Source organism: Lathyrus oleraceus, chromosome 4 (assembly GCF_024323335.1).
Source record: "Lathyrus oleraceus cultivar Zhongwan6 chromosome 4, CAAS_Psat_ZW6_1.0, whole genome shotgun sequence".
In the NCBI taxonomy this organism is placed as follows: Eukaryota; Viridiplantae; Streptophyta; class Magnoliopsida; order Fabales; family Fabaceae; genus Lathyrus; species Lathyrus oleraceus.
This window is the reverse complement of record NC_066582.1, coordinates 478,694,278-478,711,501: the sequence shown is the minus strand read 5'-3', so window position 1 is coordinate 478,711,501 and position 17,224 is coordinate 478,694,278. Positions and strand designations below refer to the sequence as shown.

At 29.9% G+C, this 17,224-nt stretch overlaps 1 protein-coding gene across 1 annotated transcript; it reads left to right on the top strand.

Moving 5' to 3' along the window:
* The first annotated feature begins 7,354 nt into the window (after positions 1-7,354).
* LOC127138059 (chitinase 2) lies at positions 7,355-8,185 on the top strand. Its single transcript, XM_051064465.1, has one exon. It carries the CDS (start codon positions 7,355-7,357, stop codon positions 8,183-8,185), a length of 831 nt encoding a protein of 276 aa, XP_050920422.1.
* Positions 8,186-17,224: the final 9,039 nt, after the last annotated feature.

Sequence of the window (17,224 nt, the reverse complement as noted above, 5' to 3'; positions counted from 1 at the left end):
TACTTTGAGGAATTCAAGTGTGCATTTTATACAAAGGATCAAGTGGACGAAATCAAAGAGGAGTGGTGTCAATTCATGATAGAGCTCAAAGTTTTTTCATAAATTTGTGTAATTAATGTGTACATTTGTAGTATATGTAATGACTTGTAAATGTGTACATAAATTTGTATATATTTTGATACATTTAAGGCAAAATTGGTTTGAATTGGTATATATATATATATTTGTTAGCCAAAAATTGGTAGAAAAAAGGCCAAAATGGCATGTATAAAATGTGATAACTGTCTGTCAAAATCTGGTTGAAAACAGGTAGAAATTCTGGTTTATAAACCTGGAAAAAATGTGGTTTAAAACAAAAGCTTCAAAAATTTTCGTATACATTAGACAGCGCTTTTGTAAAAAGCGCTGTCTAAAGGGGGCGTTAGAAAGCGCTTTAGGCAAAAGCGCTGTCTAAGGTATACCTAAAAAAATTAAAATAGGGGGGGCTTAGACAGCGCTTTTTGAAAAGCGCTGTCTAAGCCCCCCCCCCCCCCCTTAGACAGCGCTTTGGCCAAAAGCGCTGTCTAAGGTATACCTAAAAAAATTAAAATAGGAGGGTCTTAGAAAGCGCTTTTGGCCAAAGCGCTGTCTAAGGGGGGGGGGGGGGGCTTAGACAGCGCTTTTAAGATTTAAAAAAGCGCTGTCTAAACCTTTAGCAGCGGAGGTTTAGACAGCGCTTTAAAGCGCTGTCTAAGGCCAAAAAAAGCGCTGTCTAAGGTCTTGTTTGGCGTAGTGTATTTTAAACATGAATGGCGATTTTTAATAACACCGTATATTTTGATGCCGCTAAGTAAAAAACGATGTTTTACCATAGACCACAGCGCTAAATTCCATAATTTACCTTATATAAAGTGGCGGTTTTATTTTGGAAATACTTGCGACTGCCATATTTATCAATATAAATTTAAAAATAAAAAAATTAGGGCAATTTCAACTGCCACAATTTTTAATTTAACAAAAAAATTAGATATTATTAGGTGAATTGCAAAAACCTTAATTGATATAAATTTATTTAAGCAATGAGATTTAAATCTACACAATATTCAATAATGAAATCTACACAATATTCAATAAGAAAAATGAATAAATTAGTAGAATTTGTAAGAGTATTATATATTGAATCTACAAAATTCTACATCTCCCTTTTGTTTAAGCAAGTGTCGTCTAACTATTAGATGAGATTAAAAATAAAATATAACACACCTGACAAGATTCCATGTAAGGAGAGTTGAGATCCTGCAACAAAAGAGGTAGATAAATTTTATACGTCTCCTACTTACTCTAATATGTAACCCTGCAACAAAAGAGGTTGATAAATTTTATAAGTCTCCTATTTACTCTAATATGTAACCTTTTGTTCTCTTCATTTTCTTCACTCCCCTTCATATGAATCAACAGTATAAATTATATTAAAAAAAGTTGAGAGCAAGAGTAAAAAAATGTTAAAGTATGAAATTATACTAAGTGAACTCATTAAAATTTGACTAATACTCTTCTACTTTGTATAAGTGGTTCTTTCTTGAATGTACACAAGTCTTAGTAAAAATGATACATTAAACATGCTAGCTAAAATTTACTTCTAACACTTCTCCAACAACATGCATTTACCTATGGACTTACTACACCAAACTTAAGAGAAGCATTACATTATAATGGTTCATGTAATAAAACAAAATGAAAAATAGTGAGTGAAATGTGAAGGATTGGGTTAGCTTTTCGACTCCAATTACTCATAATTGTGTTTGCAAGAAATATAGGGAGAAAGCATACCAAAGAATAAGAAAACCCTAAGTGAAACCAATTAGCTTCAACTCTTTGAAACAACTACATGCTATGCATATAACTCTAATAGAAAATCAATCATAAATGCATCAAGTGTGACAAATAGCTTCATGTCCCTTAATACAATTATTAAGCAGCAAAACAACAAAGCCAAATAGCTAAAGGGATTTTGAAATCTTCCTCTCCATTAACTTCCAAACCCAAAACAAAACAATACAAGACCACATGTTTTGGCTAATCATGTCAGTAAGACAGACACAAACCAATCATCTCCCTGTAAAAAATCAATTGATGCAGCAAAAAAAAACTCAAAAACTTATGTTATGAATATTAACATACCCAATTTATATAACAATAAATAAACATTTGTTATTGAAAAATTAGTCCTTGCAATATGGGGATCATAGTGGCAAAGTAAACTAAATCACAACCCGATTAAAGGGGTAATTAGCATATGCATGTTAATTGAGTTAATTTGCTCACACCACAAGATAGATATAACAATCATTGAATGTAATTGTGATCTCAACTTTTTTCTCTACCACACATGAGAACGAACAGTTTCCTTTTAGTAACATCATCAACCGCTTTCCTCCAAAGATAGATAAGAATTTTAGCGTGAGAGAAAGAAAGAGAGGTGTAAGAGAGAGAGTCTTATTCTATTTTTTGTAAAACATATTTATATATTAATGTTAATAAAAAATTATTTCTTTATATATGTGTTAAGAATTTTAAGAAAAAAATTGATACAATTCAATATTTTGAAAAAAATTAGGGAATTTTGATTAAAAAAATAAAAGAAATACAGGAAACAAGAATAGAAAAAAAATAAAAAAGACAAAAAGAAAAGTGATAACAATTTTGAAATGAAAAAATTTACGTAAATAGTGGCGGTTGAAATCGACGTAATTTGAATAATATTACGTCTCCCAACATAATTTACGGTAATATGGCAGTTTTTTAACCGACTTAACAGAACCGCCACAGTTTACCCCTTTTTTAGTGTAAATAGATTACGTTTCACAAAATTTTATCCCTTTATAACTCTACATGTCGGTAAAAATTAAACATAAATAAAAACTATTTAAAATTCAAAAAAGACTATACCTAAATTCCAGAGGACAATAATCCTCAGCGTAAATCCATTGATTGATGTGGTGGCGTATTAGAACATTCAGAAGGAAAACTAGTCCAAAACTTCTCATTTGAATCAAAATAACTCGGTTTTAGCTCTCTCAATATGGAAGCTTAAATTATAAATAATCAACAAATAGAACCTAAGTTGCAAAAGTAAGTTCTACCTAATACTCAATTGTAGATTAAACATAACATCATAATTCTTATGCCCCTAATTAAGAATCTTTGAACGTGAAAGAAGAATCTGAAAAATTTAAGGGTTACACATGAGAAACAGAGTGAAGATTGATGCAGAAGAGTGAGAATTTCACAGGAGATTTCTGATGTTTTGGGATGGAAGCACAATTTCCTTTAGTGCTCCAAGTATTCTTTTCTACATTAAAAGGTTTAGTAAAAAACATAATAATCCCAATATTCTTTTTTAATTTAAGAGATTTAGTAAATAATAATAATAATAAAAAGAATTTATTATTAACCGACTGAATAAAAAAGTAATAATAAAAGAGGATTTTTATGTCATTATCCTCGATTCAGAAACGATGCCACATCTCGCTCCATTTCTTGAAAATTATTTTTAAGAATGGTCATCAAGTTTCCTCCCAAAATAATTTTGAGGAAAGAACTAATAAGAAATCTTTTTAATTTTATAAAATCAATTTCTGATGACATTTTCTTGGGAACCAGTTTTCTTTTTCACATAAACAAACTTTTTGGAAAAAATTGGATGAAAATTCTCTTACTCTTTTATAGTTTTAATTTCTCAATTTAGGTAAGACCATAATAAATGACAAAGATATTTTTTAAAATATATTTTTTATTTGTGAAAAAAGAATAAAATATATATATGAAGCATAGTTCATCTAAAATGTCAATATTATTAGATTGGACATCTTCACTTTGATTGGAAAACAATTTTATAACTGTGTGTGAATTTCAATCATACATAAAAATGAGTTTAAAGGTTGTACACAGGCAACGTAAAACAATATTATACATACAAGTTAGAACCAATCAAAATCCTTATAAATGAAATTGTTAATAGGTAGTTTTTTCTCACCCTTTTTGAATTCTAGAATTCAAATCTTAATTTTTTTTTTGAATCTTTCAAAACCTTTCATAGGTTAATAGGTTATGCCGTTTGGTTCACTGTGCATTCAAAATCTTCAGATATATCTTAGCATTTTTCTTTTATGCTATCAAAATTTAAATTCATCGTTTTACTTAATCCACCTTTTTTAAAAAAGTCTGACAAGATCTATAAATTAATTTAATTAGAACCAAGTAAATTAAAAAATGAAGAATAATATAGTTGAAAATATCAATAAATTAAAGAATAAATAATTTGCAAATACAATACAGCTGATTCAAGTTATTAATTCTCCTAACAACTATAGTGTGAACATAATTAAGTATGAAGTGTAAGAAACTTATAATAATATTTAATTTAAATATTAAGTTATTCATATTTTCTTATTTCTATCATGTATTGTCATATTTTGTTTATCTATTATTTTTCTCTTCCTCATGCTTTTCCTAACAACCATTATGTGAACCACGAATCACATGCCTCTTAACAAAAATAACTAAATTTAAGATAAAAGTCTTCAAAATTCCATAGAATCCAACAACAAACGATACTTTATGCATTATTTTTTGTTATTTGCTATTAAAAAACGGTTATATTAATGCATGACGAAAACAAAGGATGTCAAAAATAACATTTTTAATGATCAAATAATATATATTAAAAGGGGATGAAAAGTGCAAAGCGTTATGAAACACAAGAAGTGTCGGATCAGAAAAACATCAACATCAAAAGAACAAAAGAAAAAAAAAACAACAAAACAAAGGACTACAAACAGCCGTCAACCACTACTGTTATAAATAATATATTTAATGATAAAAAATTTACCCCACTCAACAAATAATCGAGGTATAATTCTAAGGTGTTCGATGTTTATTTTTTTAAAAAATTACAATTTATTCTCTCGATTGCTACTCATGACCTAGGACTAAACTATCAAAGGGACACACTTTGAATCCCAACAACTTCAATTTATATTTTATTTCTTTTATAATGGTGTCATTATTTTTTATTTAAATATTAAATAAAATATTTCTTCAGTTAACCTACCAAACGAGGGAAAAGATGACTCAATTTCGCCTATACACTACAACAAAAATGACTTTAAACAAAATTGAAAAACTCTGGCCTAAGGTTAAAAACCGTCTCCTAAGGCTTTAAGGCACAATTTTATAAGCGTGGAATAAACAGTCGTTACCCATTTGTTTAGAGCGCATTTTTTGTATTTCTACCCACAAATTAATAACACCGTTGCTTAAAAATCAAAATGTCGCGGTTTTAGTAGTAGTTTTAAATTGCGGTTTTTTTTAGCAACAAAAAAATAATTGTCTCTAAGGTCACCACTCCCTAGGGAGAGAGTGGTAGCTTGGAAAATTCGAATAGATCAGTGGCCCACAGTTGCTCCTATGCAATGAAATCTCTCATCCCCTTAAAATAAATCAAACCATCATCATTTCGAAAATTCATTTCCATTTTCTTGAAGAGTTATTTAAAATAAATAGGGGAAGTGCTTCCTTTGGGGTTGAGGACCAATCCACATATTACACATAAGGAACCATATTCAACTATTTTGGAAATTCCCTCCACAAACTAATTAAATAGAATGTCACATGAAAAGCCAAACTAAAAGATACCTCGCCATCAAGAAGATGTCAATCTCAAAACATGTGAAAATTTTGGGAATCTTGACACCGAATAAGCACCAAAAACTCAGGACAAACAAATTATCTACTTTTTAACTCCTTTTGAGAAAGATCTATAGACACACTCTCAACACCAAACACTCAATCTTATCAAAGCATAACATAATCCTAAAATCCAAATTACTCAACACCTCCTTATTCTAGATTTTAAGGGATCCTTCCAAAACTTTCAACTCATCCTTAAGCATGCACGCCTTCTAATCCTTCCAAACCTCCATCCACAAGGAGTCTCTAACCACATACTCAAATCTAAAATCTTCCAACTAGAAATTATTAAATCAAAAGTGCTTAGGACAACATAGCTGATAGGGGTACTTAACTACAATCAGGCAATGATCTCAGGCCAAGGTCCACAAACGACCCTAACCCCACTCCTCCTCCTACCCTGTTGACATAAAAAAATCCAAACTATTCATAAAAATCTCTAACCCCACTCCTCCTCCTCCTACCCTGTTGACAAAAAAAATCCAACCTATTCATAAAAATCTCATTATGATGAATGAAACCAAGTAAATCTCTTATCCAACAAGGATAAATCCACTAACCTCACCGCCTTAATAAAAACCTCAAACTCAAGAGATTCCACCAAAATTGATCCATGATGCCCCACATTCATGCCCCTTTTTTTGAAAGGATAAATAACTACATTAAAATCATTTAGAACACAAGAAACAATTTTCGAAAGAATCAATCACTTGCCCGAACCAAAAGGTCCCACAACAAACAACTTATCCTTAAGCATTGAAATCTTTCTTATTTTTCACTTGATCATTATCTCTTATTAAAAAGAGAGTAAATAGATCGGTAAATTTATATAATTAGAACCATATAAATTTTAAAAAAATGAAGGATGATATAGTTGAATATATAGGGCTAGTTTGTTTTAGCTTTAAAAAAATGGATTTTTTCTTTGTATTTTTGAAATTGGATTTTATAAAAATATTTTTTAAAATATTACAAGTTTTTCTAAATTTATTTTTTATAAATTAAAAGATTGAATTGTTCATTGTATAACATAAATATACATTATTGAAGATCAAAACATAGTCAAAATCACCATTTTTTTAAAAAATTGTATCTCAAAAATGATTTTTAGAAAAAGCTATTTGAAATAGCTTCAAAATTAAGTGATTTTTTTGAAATTTTGATATCCAAAAAAAGTTTCGATAAAATAATAAAATACCTAAAATAACATTTTAAGAATAACTATTCAAACAAAATTTTCATTTGAAGCTTTTATAAAAAGTTTCTTTGAAATTTTTTTTTACACTAAAATATATAAAACTATAAAAATCATTTTAAAAAAAAGTCAAAACAAACAGGCCAATAATAATATCTAAAATGATTCAATTTATTAAATCCCCTAACAACTATAGTGTGAACATAATGCAAGTAAAAAAGTCTAGGCCCATTGAAATTGTATTAAAGCATTATGCTTTGTTATTAGTTATTCAAATAAAAATAGCTTTTTTAATGCATGACGATACGCCCACCTTTAATATGCTCCATTAGACTAATAGCTTGAGCATTTACATGAAAGTTATAGTTATAAAAGGACATTCATAGCAACTCATTTTAAACACAACCAAATTTCAATTGTTACAACACAATGTCTGAAAAGAGAAGTGAAACTGTGAGACCAATCATTTACCGTGAATACCTTTTGAAACACTTCCCAACTACAGATTGCTCAAAGTACAATCAAGTTGACTTCATAATAGGCTTTGCTAGTGAGGACTATAATCCAAATGGAGAAGGCACAGGACGTTTCCATCCTACCTGGGACCTTGATACTTTCAGTCCTGAAAAGTTGAAAAAACTGAAGGAAAGATATCCACATGTAAGGGTGGTGATAAGCATCGGAGGCGACATTGGAACTTATTCGCCATTCAATCCCAATGAGAAAAAGGCGTGGATTGCAACTGCCGTATATTCACTCACAGATATCATTCTTGGCTATGACGACCGCAGCTCTAAAAGCTTGATTGATGGTATTGATATTCACTATGGCAATATCAAATCGGATGACTTTTCCTACTGTATTGGAGAAGTAATAAAGTCGCTCAAGAATAATCCTCGTCTAGCCATTAACGTGGTGTCCATTGCTGCAGGAGAATACACCCAATCAGACTACCTAAAATTGTATGTGGAATACCGAAACTATATTGACATTGTTCATTACTTGTTCATCAATTGGAAATATTGTATGAAAGATCTTGTAGAATTCTATAAAAAACTAGTAGCTTGGTACAGTCATGCTACAGTCCTTCCAGGATATCTAAACCCATCTTTTCCGGGTGATAAAGCTAAAGAGGCCGTTATGTACCTGGTCAAACACAATTTGGCCCCTGGTTTTTTTACATATCCTACTGATAATGACTCTTCTGTTGGTCCTTCCGCCCCTTTCTCTTTTGAGGAAGATGCTTCAAAACCTATATAAATTTGCAGGTCAAATACTATCTAAATAAGACCTGTCAATTCTGTGCTTGTATTTGTGGCATTGATGAATTTCTTGTTTTCTGTGTATTTCTCCTTTCATTTTGTTTTGAGTGCAGATTATTTGCTTCTCTTGTATCAGTTATATGTGTAATGCTTTGAATAATAAGAAGCAAATTATATATCCGTTTCTTTTCTTTACATTTTTATGTCAATGATCACCTTTATTTGTTACACTTGATTTTCGTTTTCAATGAACTCGAGTTTTTTTTTGAAACAACAATTTCATTAAAAAGAGTAGCAGGGGTGCTCTAACCCAAATACAAAACAAAAGGGCCCAAGAGAAATTTTCCAAAAAAATAGCATTCCGGAACCAAGAAATATCTTTATTACAAAGCGCTATTAATATATAGGTCTACGATAGCGATTTTAAAAAAAATGCAATAAACTCTTTTTCAAAAAGTCCATGAAGAAGCACACAAACATGCCTTTCATAGCGCATCTTTTGAAAGCGCTATTAAAAATATCACTTTTAATAAGTCTTTCTAAAAGCTATTAAATGTGTTTATCCTATAATTGCGGGAGTTTTAATAGCGCATAAAGCCGATATTAAAAACTAAAAAAAAGAGCTATTAAAGATTGGTTTTGGCGTAGTGCTCTATCTGACGTTTTTGAATATTTATGTTCTTTTTTATGGTTAAGTACCATTCTCTCTCTTTCTCTCTGACTCTTCTAAATATTTATGTTCTTTGCTAGGATATTGTATGTATTGTTCATGTTGCCATGTTCATGTTTTACTCAATTTTTGTGAATATGCTTTAGGTTTTGGTGTTGGATATGCATATGCATATATTCATATTAGGATGTTGTGTGTGTAGCATTAGTGTACCATTCACATTAGTTTTTTGATATAAATTTCAGAATTTGTTATGGATCGTAGTTGGATGAAAGTTGATAGATTAGGTTCGTGTATGAGAAAGAAGTTCTTAAATTCCTTGAATTCCCTAAAAAATATTCGCAATAATAATGATATATTTTGTTGTCCTTTTATTGTTTTTGGGAATATCAAAAAATGGTCAAAGAAAGAAATATTACATCACCTATGTTGTGATGGAATATGTCAAAATTATACAACATGGATTTGGCATGGATAAGTGCATAATAATCGAAATGCAACGTCACAAATGAATGAAGATGATGAAGGTATGGATGATCGACTAGAATATATGATCCTTGATATTGAAGAATCGTCTTATATGAAAGCTCATATTTATGATACTTTATGTATTGACAAAGATGCTCCTTTATGTAAGGGGTGCACCAGTTTTACACGATTATCTGCATTGTTAAAATTGTTTAATCTGAAGGAAAATGGTGGATGGTCGGATAAAAGCTTCATATAATTGCTTGATATGTTGAAACAAATTCTACCAGAAGATAACAATTAGTCAGATCATTGTTATGAGGGCAAGAAGATATTATGTCTAATGGGTTTGGAATGTGTCAAAATACATGTATGCTCTAATGATTGCATATTATACAAGAAAGAGTATAAAAATTTGGATCAATATCCAAAATATGGTGAGTCACGCTACTAGTTGAAGAACAACAATTGTGATGAAAATTATAATGTTAGTAAGAAGCGTCTTCCTACTAAAGTGTTATGATACTTACCAATCATTTCAAGGTTAAAGATACTTCTTGCTAATGCGAATGACGCGAAGAATATTAGATGACATAGAGATGAAAGAAAATCTGATGGAAACATTCACCATGCCGCTGATTCTTTACAATAGAAGAAAATTGATTCATTGATTTTGGATTTTGACCTTGAGCCAAGAAACCTTAGGCTTGGGATTGTCATAGATGAAATGAACCCCTTTGGTAATATGAGTACTAAGCATTCTCTATGATTTGTCCTTCATTGTGCATGAAGTGCAAGTACATGATGTTAAGTATAATGAATTCTAGACCAAGACAACCTGTAAACGACATAGATGTTTATCTACACCCATTCATTGAGGAACTAAAACTTTTGTGGGATAAAGGTGTTGACGTTGATGATGCATATTCTGGTGAAAAGTTTAAGATACGTGCAATGTTATTTTGCATAATCGACGACTTTCCTACATATGGTAATTTGGCTGGATATAATGTCAAAGGACATAAAGCTTGTGTTTGAAAAAAAGACAGTTTACCTTGGATATCAAATTTTTTTAAAACCCAACCATCCTTATCGTAGATTGTAGAAGGCTTTTAACGGAGATCAAGAGCTTGAAAGCGCTCCTAAACCTTTAACTAGTGATGAAGTCTATGAGACATGTTCGATGTGGAAATCACTTTGGGTAACCGATGATCAAATCAAATTAAGGTTGCTCGAATTTCCTCTAATATGAAGATCTAAAGATTAGTTGTAGTGTTTACCTAACGATACTATTTAGATATGGAAGAGGTTGGAAGAAATTTTTTAGGAAAGGTTTTCCACAAGCACTCAATTTGTGGAAAAGAGTCAAGATTTGAAATTTTGAACAAGGTGATGTTGAGTCCTTATCGAATACATGGGATAAATTTAAATTATTACTCCAAAGATGTCCAAATTACAACATGAGCAATATGGAACATATGCAACATTTCACAAGAGGTCTCAAAGCTCAAGCAATAATGCTTTTGGATACCTCAAATGGAGATACCATAAAAAAGAATAAAGACGAGGAGAAAGATTTGATAGAGAAAATGTTCCAGAATAAATAGCGCTCATAAATTGAAAGAGGGGTCGAATCAAAGGGTGTACTCGATCTCGATTTAAATAGTTAGTTCAAAATAGCTAGATGGAGCCATTATAGTTCCAGCCAATGTTAGTTAGATTCAGACACTACAGTTTGATATTTTTTGGAGAAAGGCATTGTAATGGAAACTGTAAAGCTCGATTGCAGTTTTTCAGAAGAATAATCCTTATTCCAGTACTTACAACCCTGGTTGAGAAGATCATCCCAAATTCAAGTGGAGCAACAATCAAACTCTAATTGCAAATCAAGGTGCTCCACAAGTTCTTTAACCACCACGACAAATGAAACCATTATGAGTGCAACTTCCCATCAGATGTATTTTGTATGATGTCGAAATTAGGATACTTTAGCATTTATGTATATTAGATGGTATCCTTTGAGTCTTAATATGCATCTTAGCATTAGGAAGCAAAAAAACATTTTGTAAATGATTTAGAAAAGGTTATAAATGATTCTATTTGGAAAATGTGTTTTTATGCAAGACACATGCTAATGTGTCGACACATACATTGTATGAGTCGACACATGTTGTTAAGTTTTTAAGCCTGTAGATTTTGTTTATGCATGTGTCGACATATGCAACATACATGTCGACACATAGAAGAAAAAATTATTTTATGAGTCCACACATGCAAGGTATGAGTCGACACATATTGATGAGTTTTAAAACACGTAGTGTCTGTTTGATATGTTGACTGTGCATGGGTTTCAGGTCGACACATATAAGAAACATTTCTTCTATGTCTCAACACATGCTTCAAAAGTGCCAATACATGACTTACATAGGTCAACACATACAATGCATTTTTCTAAAAATTCATGATTTTTTCAAAAAATTTGCATACCTTTTGCCTACAACTTGCACACACATATATATGTCATACATGTATAATTTGAAAATTACAAAACTAGGAACATACGAAGAGTTCTCTTCAACTTCAACCTATGTTCTATGCATACACACAAACAAATTACGCATAATCATTTTTTGTTTGAGTGCCATCTTGAATCAGAGTTGAAAACGTCCAATTTAGGGAGTTGAATTGTAAATTGGGTTCAAAATCTTTGGGGGTTTCAAATAAGAAAACCAAGTTGGGATTTTCCTTCAAGATCAATTGGTGATTTGAAGGTTTTGGATAAGATTATGCAAGTTGCATTCAAGCAAGTGAAATCTTCGTAGAACGGTGGGTTCGATCGAAGGAGTAACTGTAACTGGAGGATCATCTTGGTAAATTTTGGGTGACAATAAATCACAATTTAGTAATAAATCTTGAAAATAAAGCTAGTCAAAAGAGATACGAACTCAAGAGTGTTAAATCTGTATTATTGTGATCATCAAGTTGTTGTTGATTGTTGTGAAAAGGTCCTTTTAATTGGTTTGATTCAAAGTCCATCATAGTTATTGTTGTTTTTGTAAAATCAAGAAAGTGGTGTGCTTCTTTATTGTTGTTAGAAGATTGTATGAGAAGTTTTGGTGTGAGGCTTGTACTAATATTTAACAATAGTGAAAATCTCTCATGAGAAGTGAGTGGACTAGATGCACCCTTGGTTGATAAGGGAGAAAGAGGGAAGAATATCTCAGGAAGTTCAATAGATAGGCCAACAAGGAAAGTGAAACCCCTTCGAAGACCCAATAAACTTCATACAATGGTTTGAGACCACACGATCATTTCGCACTCCCAATGGTTAAGATTTCCTTATGACTTTTGAGATGATGTTATAACATCCTAAGGCAAATGTGTGGCCGGTCGGTGGGAATAGGGGACACGAATCAGTTATTACATATTTCCTTAACTTGAAAGGTATCGATCATAAAACCTTTTTCCCTTTTGCAACAAAAGACAAGGGCTTGGGTGAAAATGTTAAGGGAAGGTCCCTAAGGCCTAGTAAGGTGTAAGACCTAACGATGTATAGCATGCTAAAAACACAAAAAAAACCTAAGTCATTACACTTGGCTCCCTTAGATATAATCAATGAAAAATGTCAGATTCATCATACGGTCGTCCGCATCTTGCGTTATCCTATCACATTTCAGTAACAAATGAACTACCCTATAAAAAGGAGACTTGACGCGCCATTTGAGAGTACACACGCTCCCATTTGAATTTCACTATTTATTTTCTGCTCTAACTTGAATATTGGAGTGCTAATCTTGCATCTTAGCTTCACCCGCCTCAGGAATCAAAGCTTCGCTGCGCCACAATATTCAATTCAACTTCTCAAACATCATATTGTTCTCATGCAAAACAATTAATATATATATATATATATATATATATATATATATATATATATATATATATATATATATATATATATATATATATATATATATATATATATATATATATATATATATATATATATATATATATATATATATATATATATATATATATATATATATATATATAAGTGTTCTCGAGTCATTCTCGAAATGATATATGTCTTAAATCTCATTATAATTCTGAAAAATCTCAAACAAGTATATTCAAATTTGACCTTGAATGAATCTTAGAAAACTTTCAAGTATGTGGTAAATTAATTGTTGTGTGAGTGATCATCCTATTATTCACTTGAATGCGAATGTAGAAAAGAAAAATAATTAAGCATATCCAAAGTTTAAAAGATTCTTCTTAGAAAGAGTATTTGGATCCATAAATTAATTTGATTAAAAAGAAAAGTTAAAAATATGAAGGATGATATAAATGAAAATATCAATAAATTACTTAACAAGCAAATAGTATACATTTTTGGAATTCTATTTTAAAATTTAGAAATATGATCATATCACGTCTAAAATTATTCAACTTATTAATTCCCCTAACAACTATAGTGTGAACATAATGCAAGTATAAAGTTTAGAACCATTGAAATTCTGTTTATGCATTTATGCTTTGTTATTTGCTATTGAAATAAAAATAGTTTTCTTAATGCATGACGATATACCTACATAAGCAAAGGATGTCATATATCACATTCAATATGCTCCATTTGCTATGAATTGATATGTTTGTCAAAATGAAGGATGGTTCAGAAATAAGGAAAAACAGTAGGTATTGGTCTCCAAAATATTAAGTTATCATCTTAAAATATATCACCCGAATAAGCCTTATTATAATTATGAAAGACCTTAAAAGTGTAGATTCGAATTTTGACTTTGATTAACAGTTAGGAATTTTTCAAATCTGTAATAAATTAATTGTTGTGGGTTGATTGAGTGATAATTGTATTATTCACTTAAATATAAATGTGAGAAAGAAGGAAAAGTTAAATATATTTGATCTAAGATTCTTCTTAGAAAGAGTAACTAGATCCATAAATTAATTTAATTTGAACCATGTAAATTTTTAAGAATAAAGATGATATAATTGAAGATATCAATAAATCTAATATAAGAAAATTAAATATTTTGAAAGACTCAACATTGTCCTTGCCTCTGCTTTTGACAATTCATCAAATTGAGGTCAATTTTCATCCAAATTTATCAAAATTGGCCTAAGTTTGCTATTCATAATTTTTAACCAAAAGAAAAGATTTTTATTGATTTTTTCTCTATGACTGCATTTTTATAATCAAGTTTTAATATTCTCTAATACTAATAGTAAATTAATACCAATATCAAAGAGAAAAAATTAATTAGATCATATAAACTTTTAGTTATGAAGAAATTATAAATTTTTAATTGTTTATATACACTTTTTTATTAATAAATCACAATTAAAATTTTCATCACTATCTAAGTTTTTGACCTTATTTATATCTTTACGTTTTTTAATAATAATTTTTTTGTTGTGCTTATACATTTAGCTTCTACATTGTTATATAAGTTTTCAATTTTTTCTTTTAGTTTTTATTTTTTTAATTTAAATTTTCGAGTTTATATTATTATCTTATGTTATTGAAATTAATTTATCATTTTTATTTAATTAATGCAAATAAAAAAATAAATAGGAAAAGTGAACTATTAAATTAAACACAGGAAAATATATGTCATTTTAATCTTGCATTTTTAATCAAACACTTTAACAATATACGAGAAAATGTTGTATTTTTTTTATTAGCTAAGAGTTTATATACTATGATGTATGTCAGCAATTGAAACTGATATAATTAAAATAAATAAATGATGCATGAGATAATTGTTTTATTTGTAAAAAATAATAATAATTTAATATTAAAATATGAAATGGAAAAATAAAATTACTGATTTAAATATTAATCATTTATTTTCTTCCTGACATATTTGTTAATCCTTTATTTTCTTTTTCCAATTTTTTCATTTGGTTTGACCATATTTATTTATGGGTGACTTAAAATCAAAGGTAAAGTGAGAATTTAGTTTTTTCCTTATTCTTTTCTGCTTTTTTAGTTGAACCATAAAACTCCAATTTGTTTTTAAAAAATCAACTTTGTCATTTTCTCATAGTTTTCTTTATAATTAATTAATTTTATAGTTCGTTTTATAGTATGAATAACTATTTTAAATGATTATATTGTTCTTTTTATATGATGAATTTTTTCATGTGCTTTTTAGAAACAAAACTACTTCTTCGACTAATCTAGAAGCATCAAAAACTCAACATCCAAGTGAGAGTATTAAAGTTATTAATCAAACTAAGCAAATGAATGTTGAATATTGTGTTTGTATAAACACATCTCCTATAGCTACTAAATTTCTTTTAAAGTGTGGCAATACCATTTTGAGGGAGTGATGGGTCTCTTAACTCTTTATTTAAGGCGCCATTTTTAGAGTTGGTGGACACTCTAAAAAAAATTACTCCAAAAAAAGCTAGTGTGATAGATTGTGCTAAAAGTGTGGGGTGCGACATCAGCTTCAAAATTATGTTAAAAAATTTTAATGCGAATTTTTTTTTGCAAATTTAAAAAGATTTACAGATCTTTGTGCAAAACTTGTGAAAATAGTTAATTCAAAAGTGTTGTCTTGCTTTCGGATATACAACACCAGATTTTAACCGACAAAATACCTGTTGTTGTGAGTATAATTTTCTGCTTAATCTCCATTTTCGAAAACAAAAAATTTCTTAATAAAATAAAAGAGTCTCTTTTATTGAACTCTAAAATTTATTCCTGAAAATAAAACAGATAGATAAAGATCTAATTCTTTCGAATTAGGATCGAAATCATACTGGCACTGCTTTCGTCGTGCGTAGAAACGTGTTAAAAACGGAATTTTCTGACCCAAAAATAATTCTCGTTACGCATAGTTAAAGGTATGACTCATTTGAGTACCGATGGCTAAACGGTCCTCCCATTATGGACTCTCTTAATTTAAGCTAGCATTTTGGATATGTGAACAAGCATAAAAAGAATAGCAATAATAGTAAACAAATTAGACATATTTATGGAAGTAGTAACATCAGTGGAAAATATAAATTGATAATTAAAATGGTAAGACAAGATTAATAGCATATAAATTTGACAATTAAAATAACAATTAAGTAAGATTAAAGACAGTTTAGTAAAAATGATATGTAAAAGCTTCAAACAATAACGATGACAATAATAAATAATTGAAAGAGAACTTAAACTAAACCTGAAAATTATACTGCAATTTACTTCAAACAGAGTCTTTAATTCGATACAGAAAATAAAATCTTGCTGGATATAAATGTTGGAATATAAACTTGCTTCAAAATAAACACCAAGCTTGACAATAATTTTTGCAACATTAATCCTTCTATACGAGAAATTGAATCTTTCAAGAATTAATATTTGTGCCTATGTATGCTTGGATGCCTTGAAAGTGTGAGTCGAAGGTCTACTTATAGGACGATTTTTGAGTACTAAGTACCCCAGATCATGTCTGAGTAATGGAGAAAGTGAGAGAAGTCTTCAAAGTAGTGTTGTTATTGGACGGATGTTTGGGTTCCTGAGGTCCATGGCGTTTGCCAAACACCATGAACCTTTCTTTTTATTCCTAAGGTCTATGGCAGATGTCATGGACAATGGAAAACGCCATTAACATTTTTTTTAGATTTCCGAGGTCAATGGCAGACGCCATGTCCTATGGTGAACGCCATGAGGTCAAAACACTTATTCTTTTCCTTTTTTTCCGTGGCGCCCTTGGCTGCATGTCATGGCAAGCACCATAGTTAACGTCATGACAACACATTCTTGACATTTTCTTTCAGTTTTCGCAGTTTAGTTAACAACCAAAAAGAAAATTTTGGCAAGTCAATTTACTTCATTTTAATATTTCTATCTTTCACAAACAGTAACAATATTAATGAATT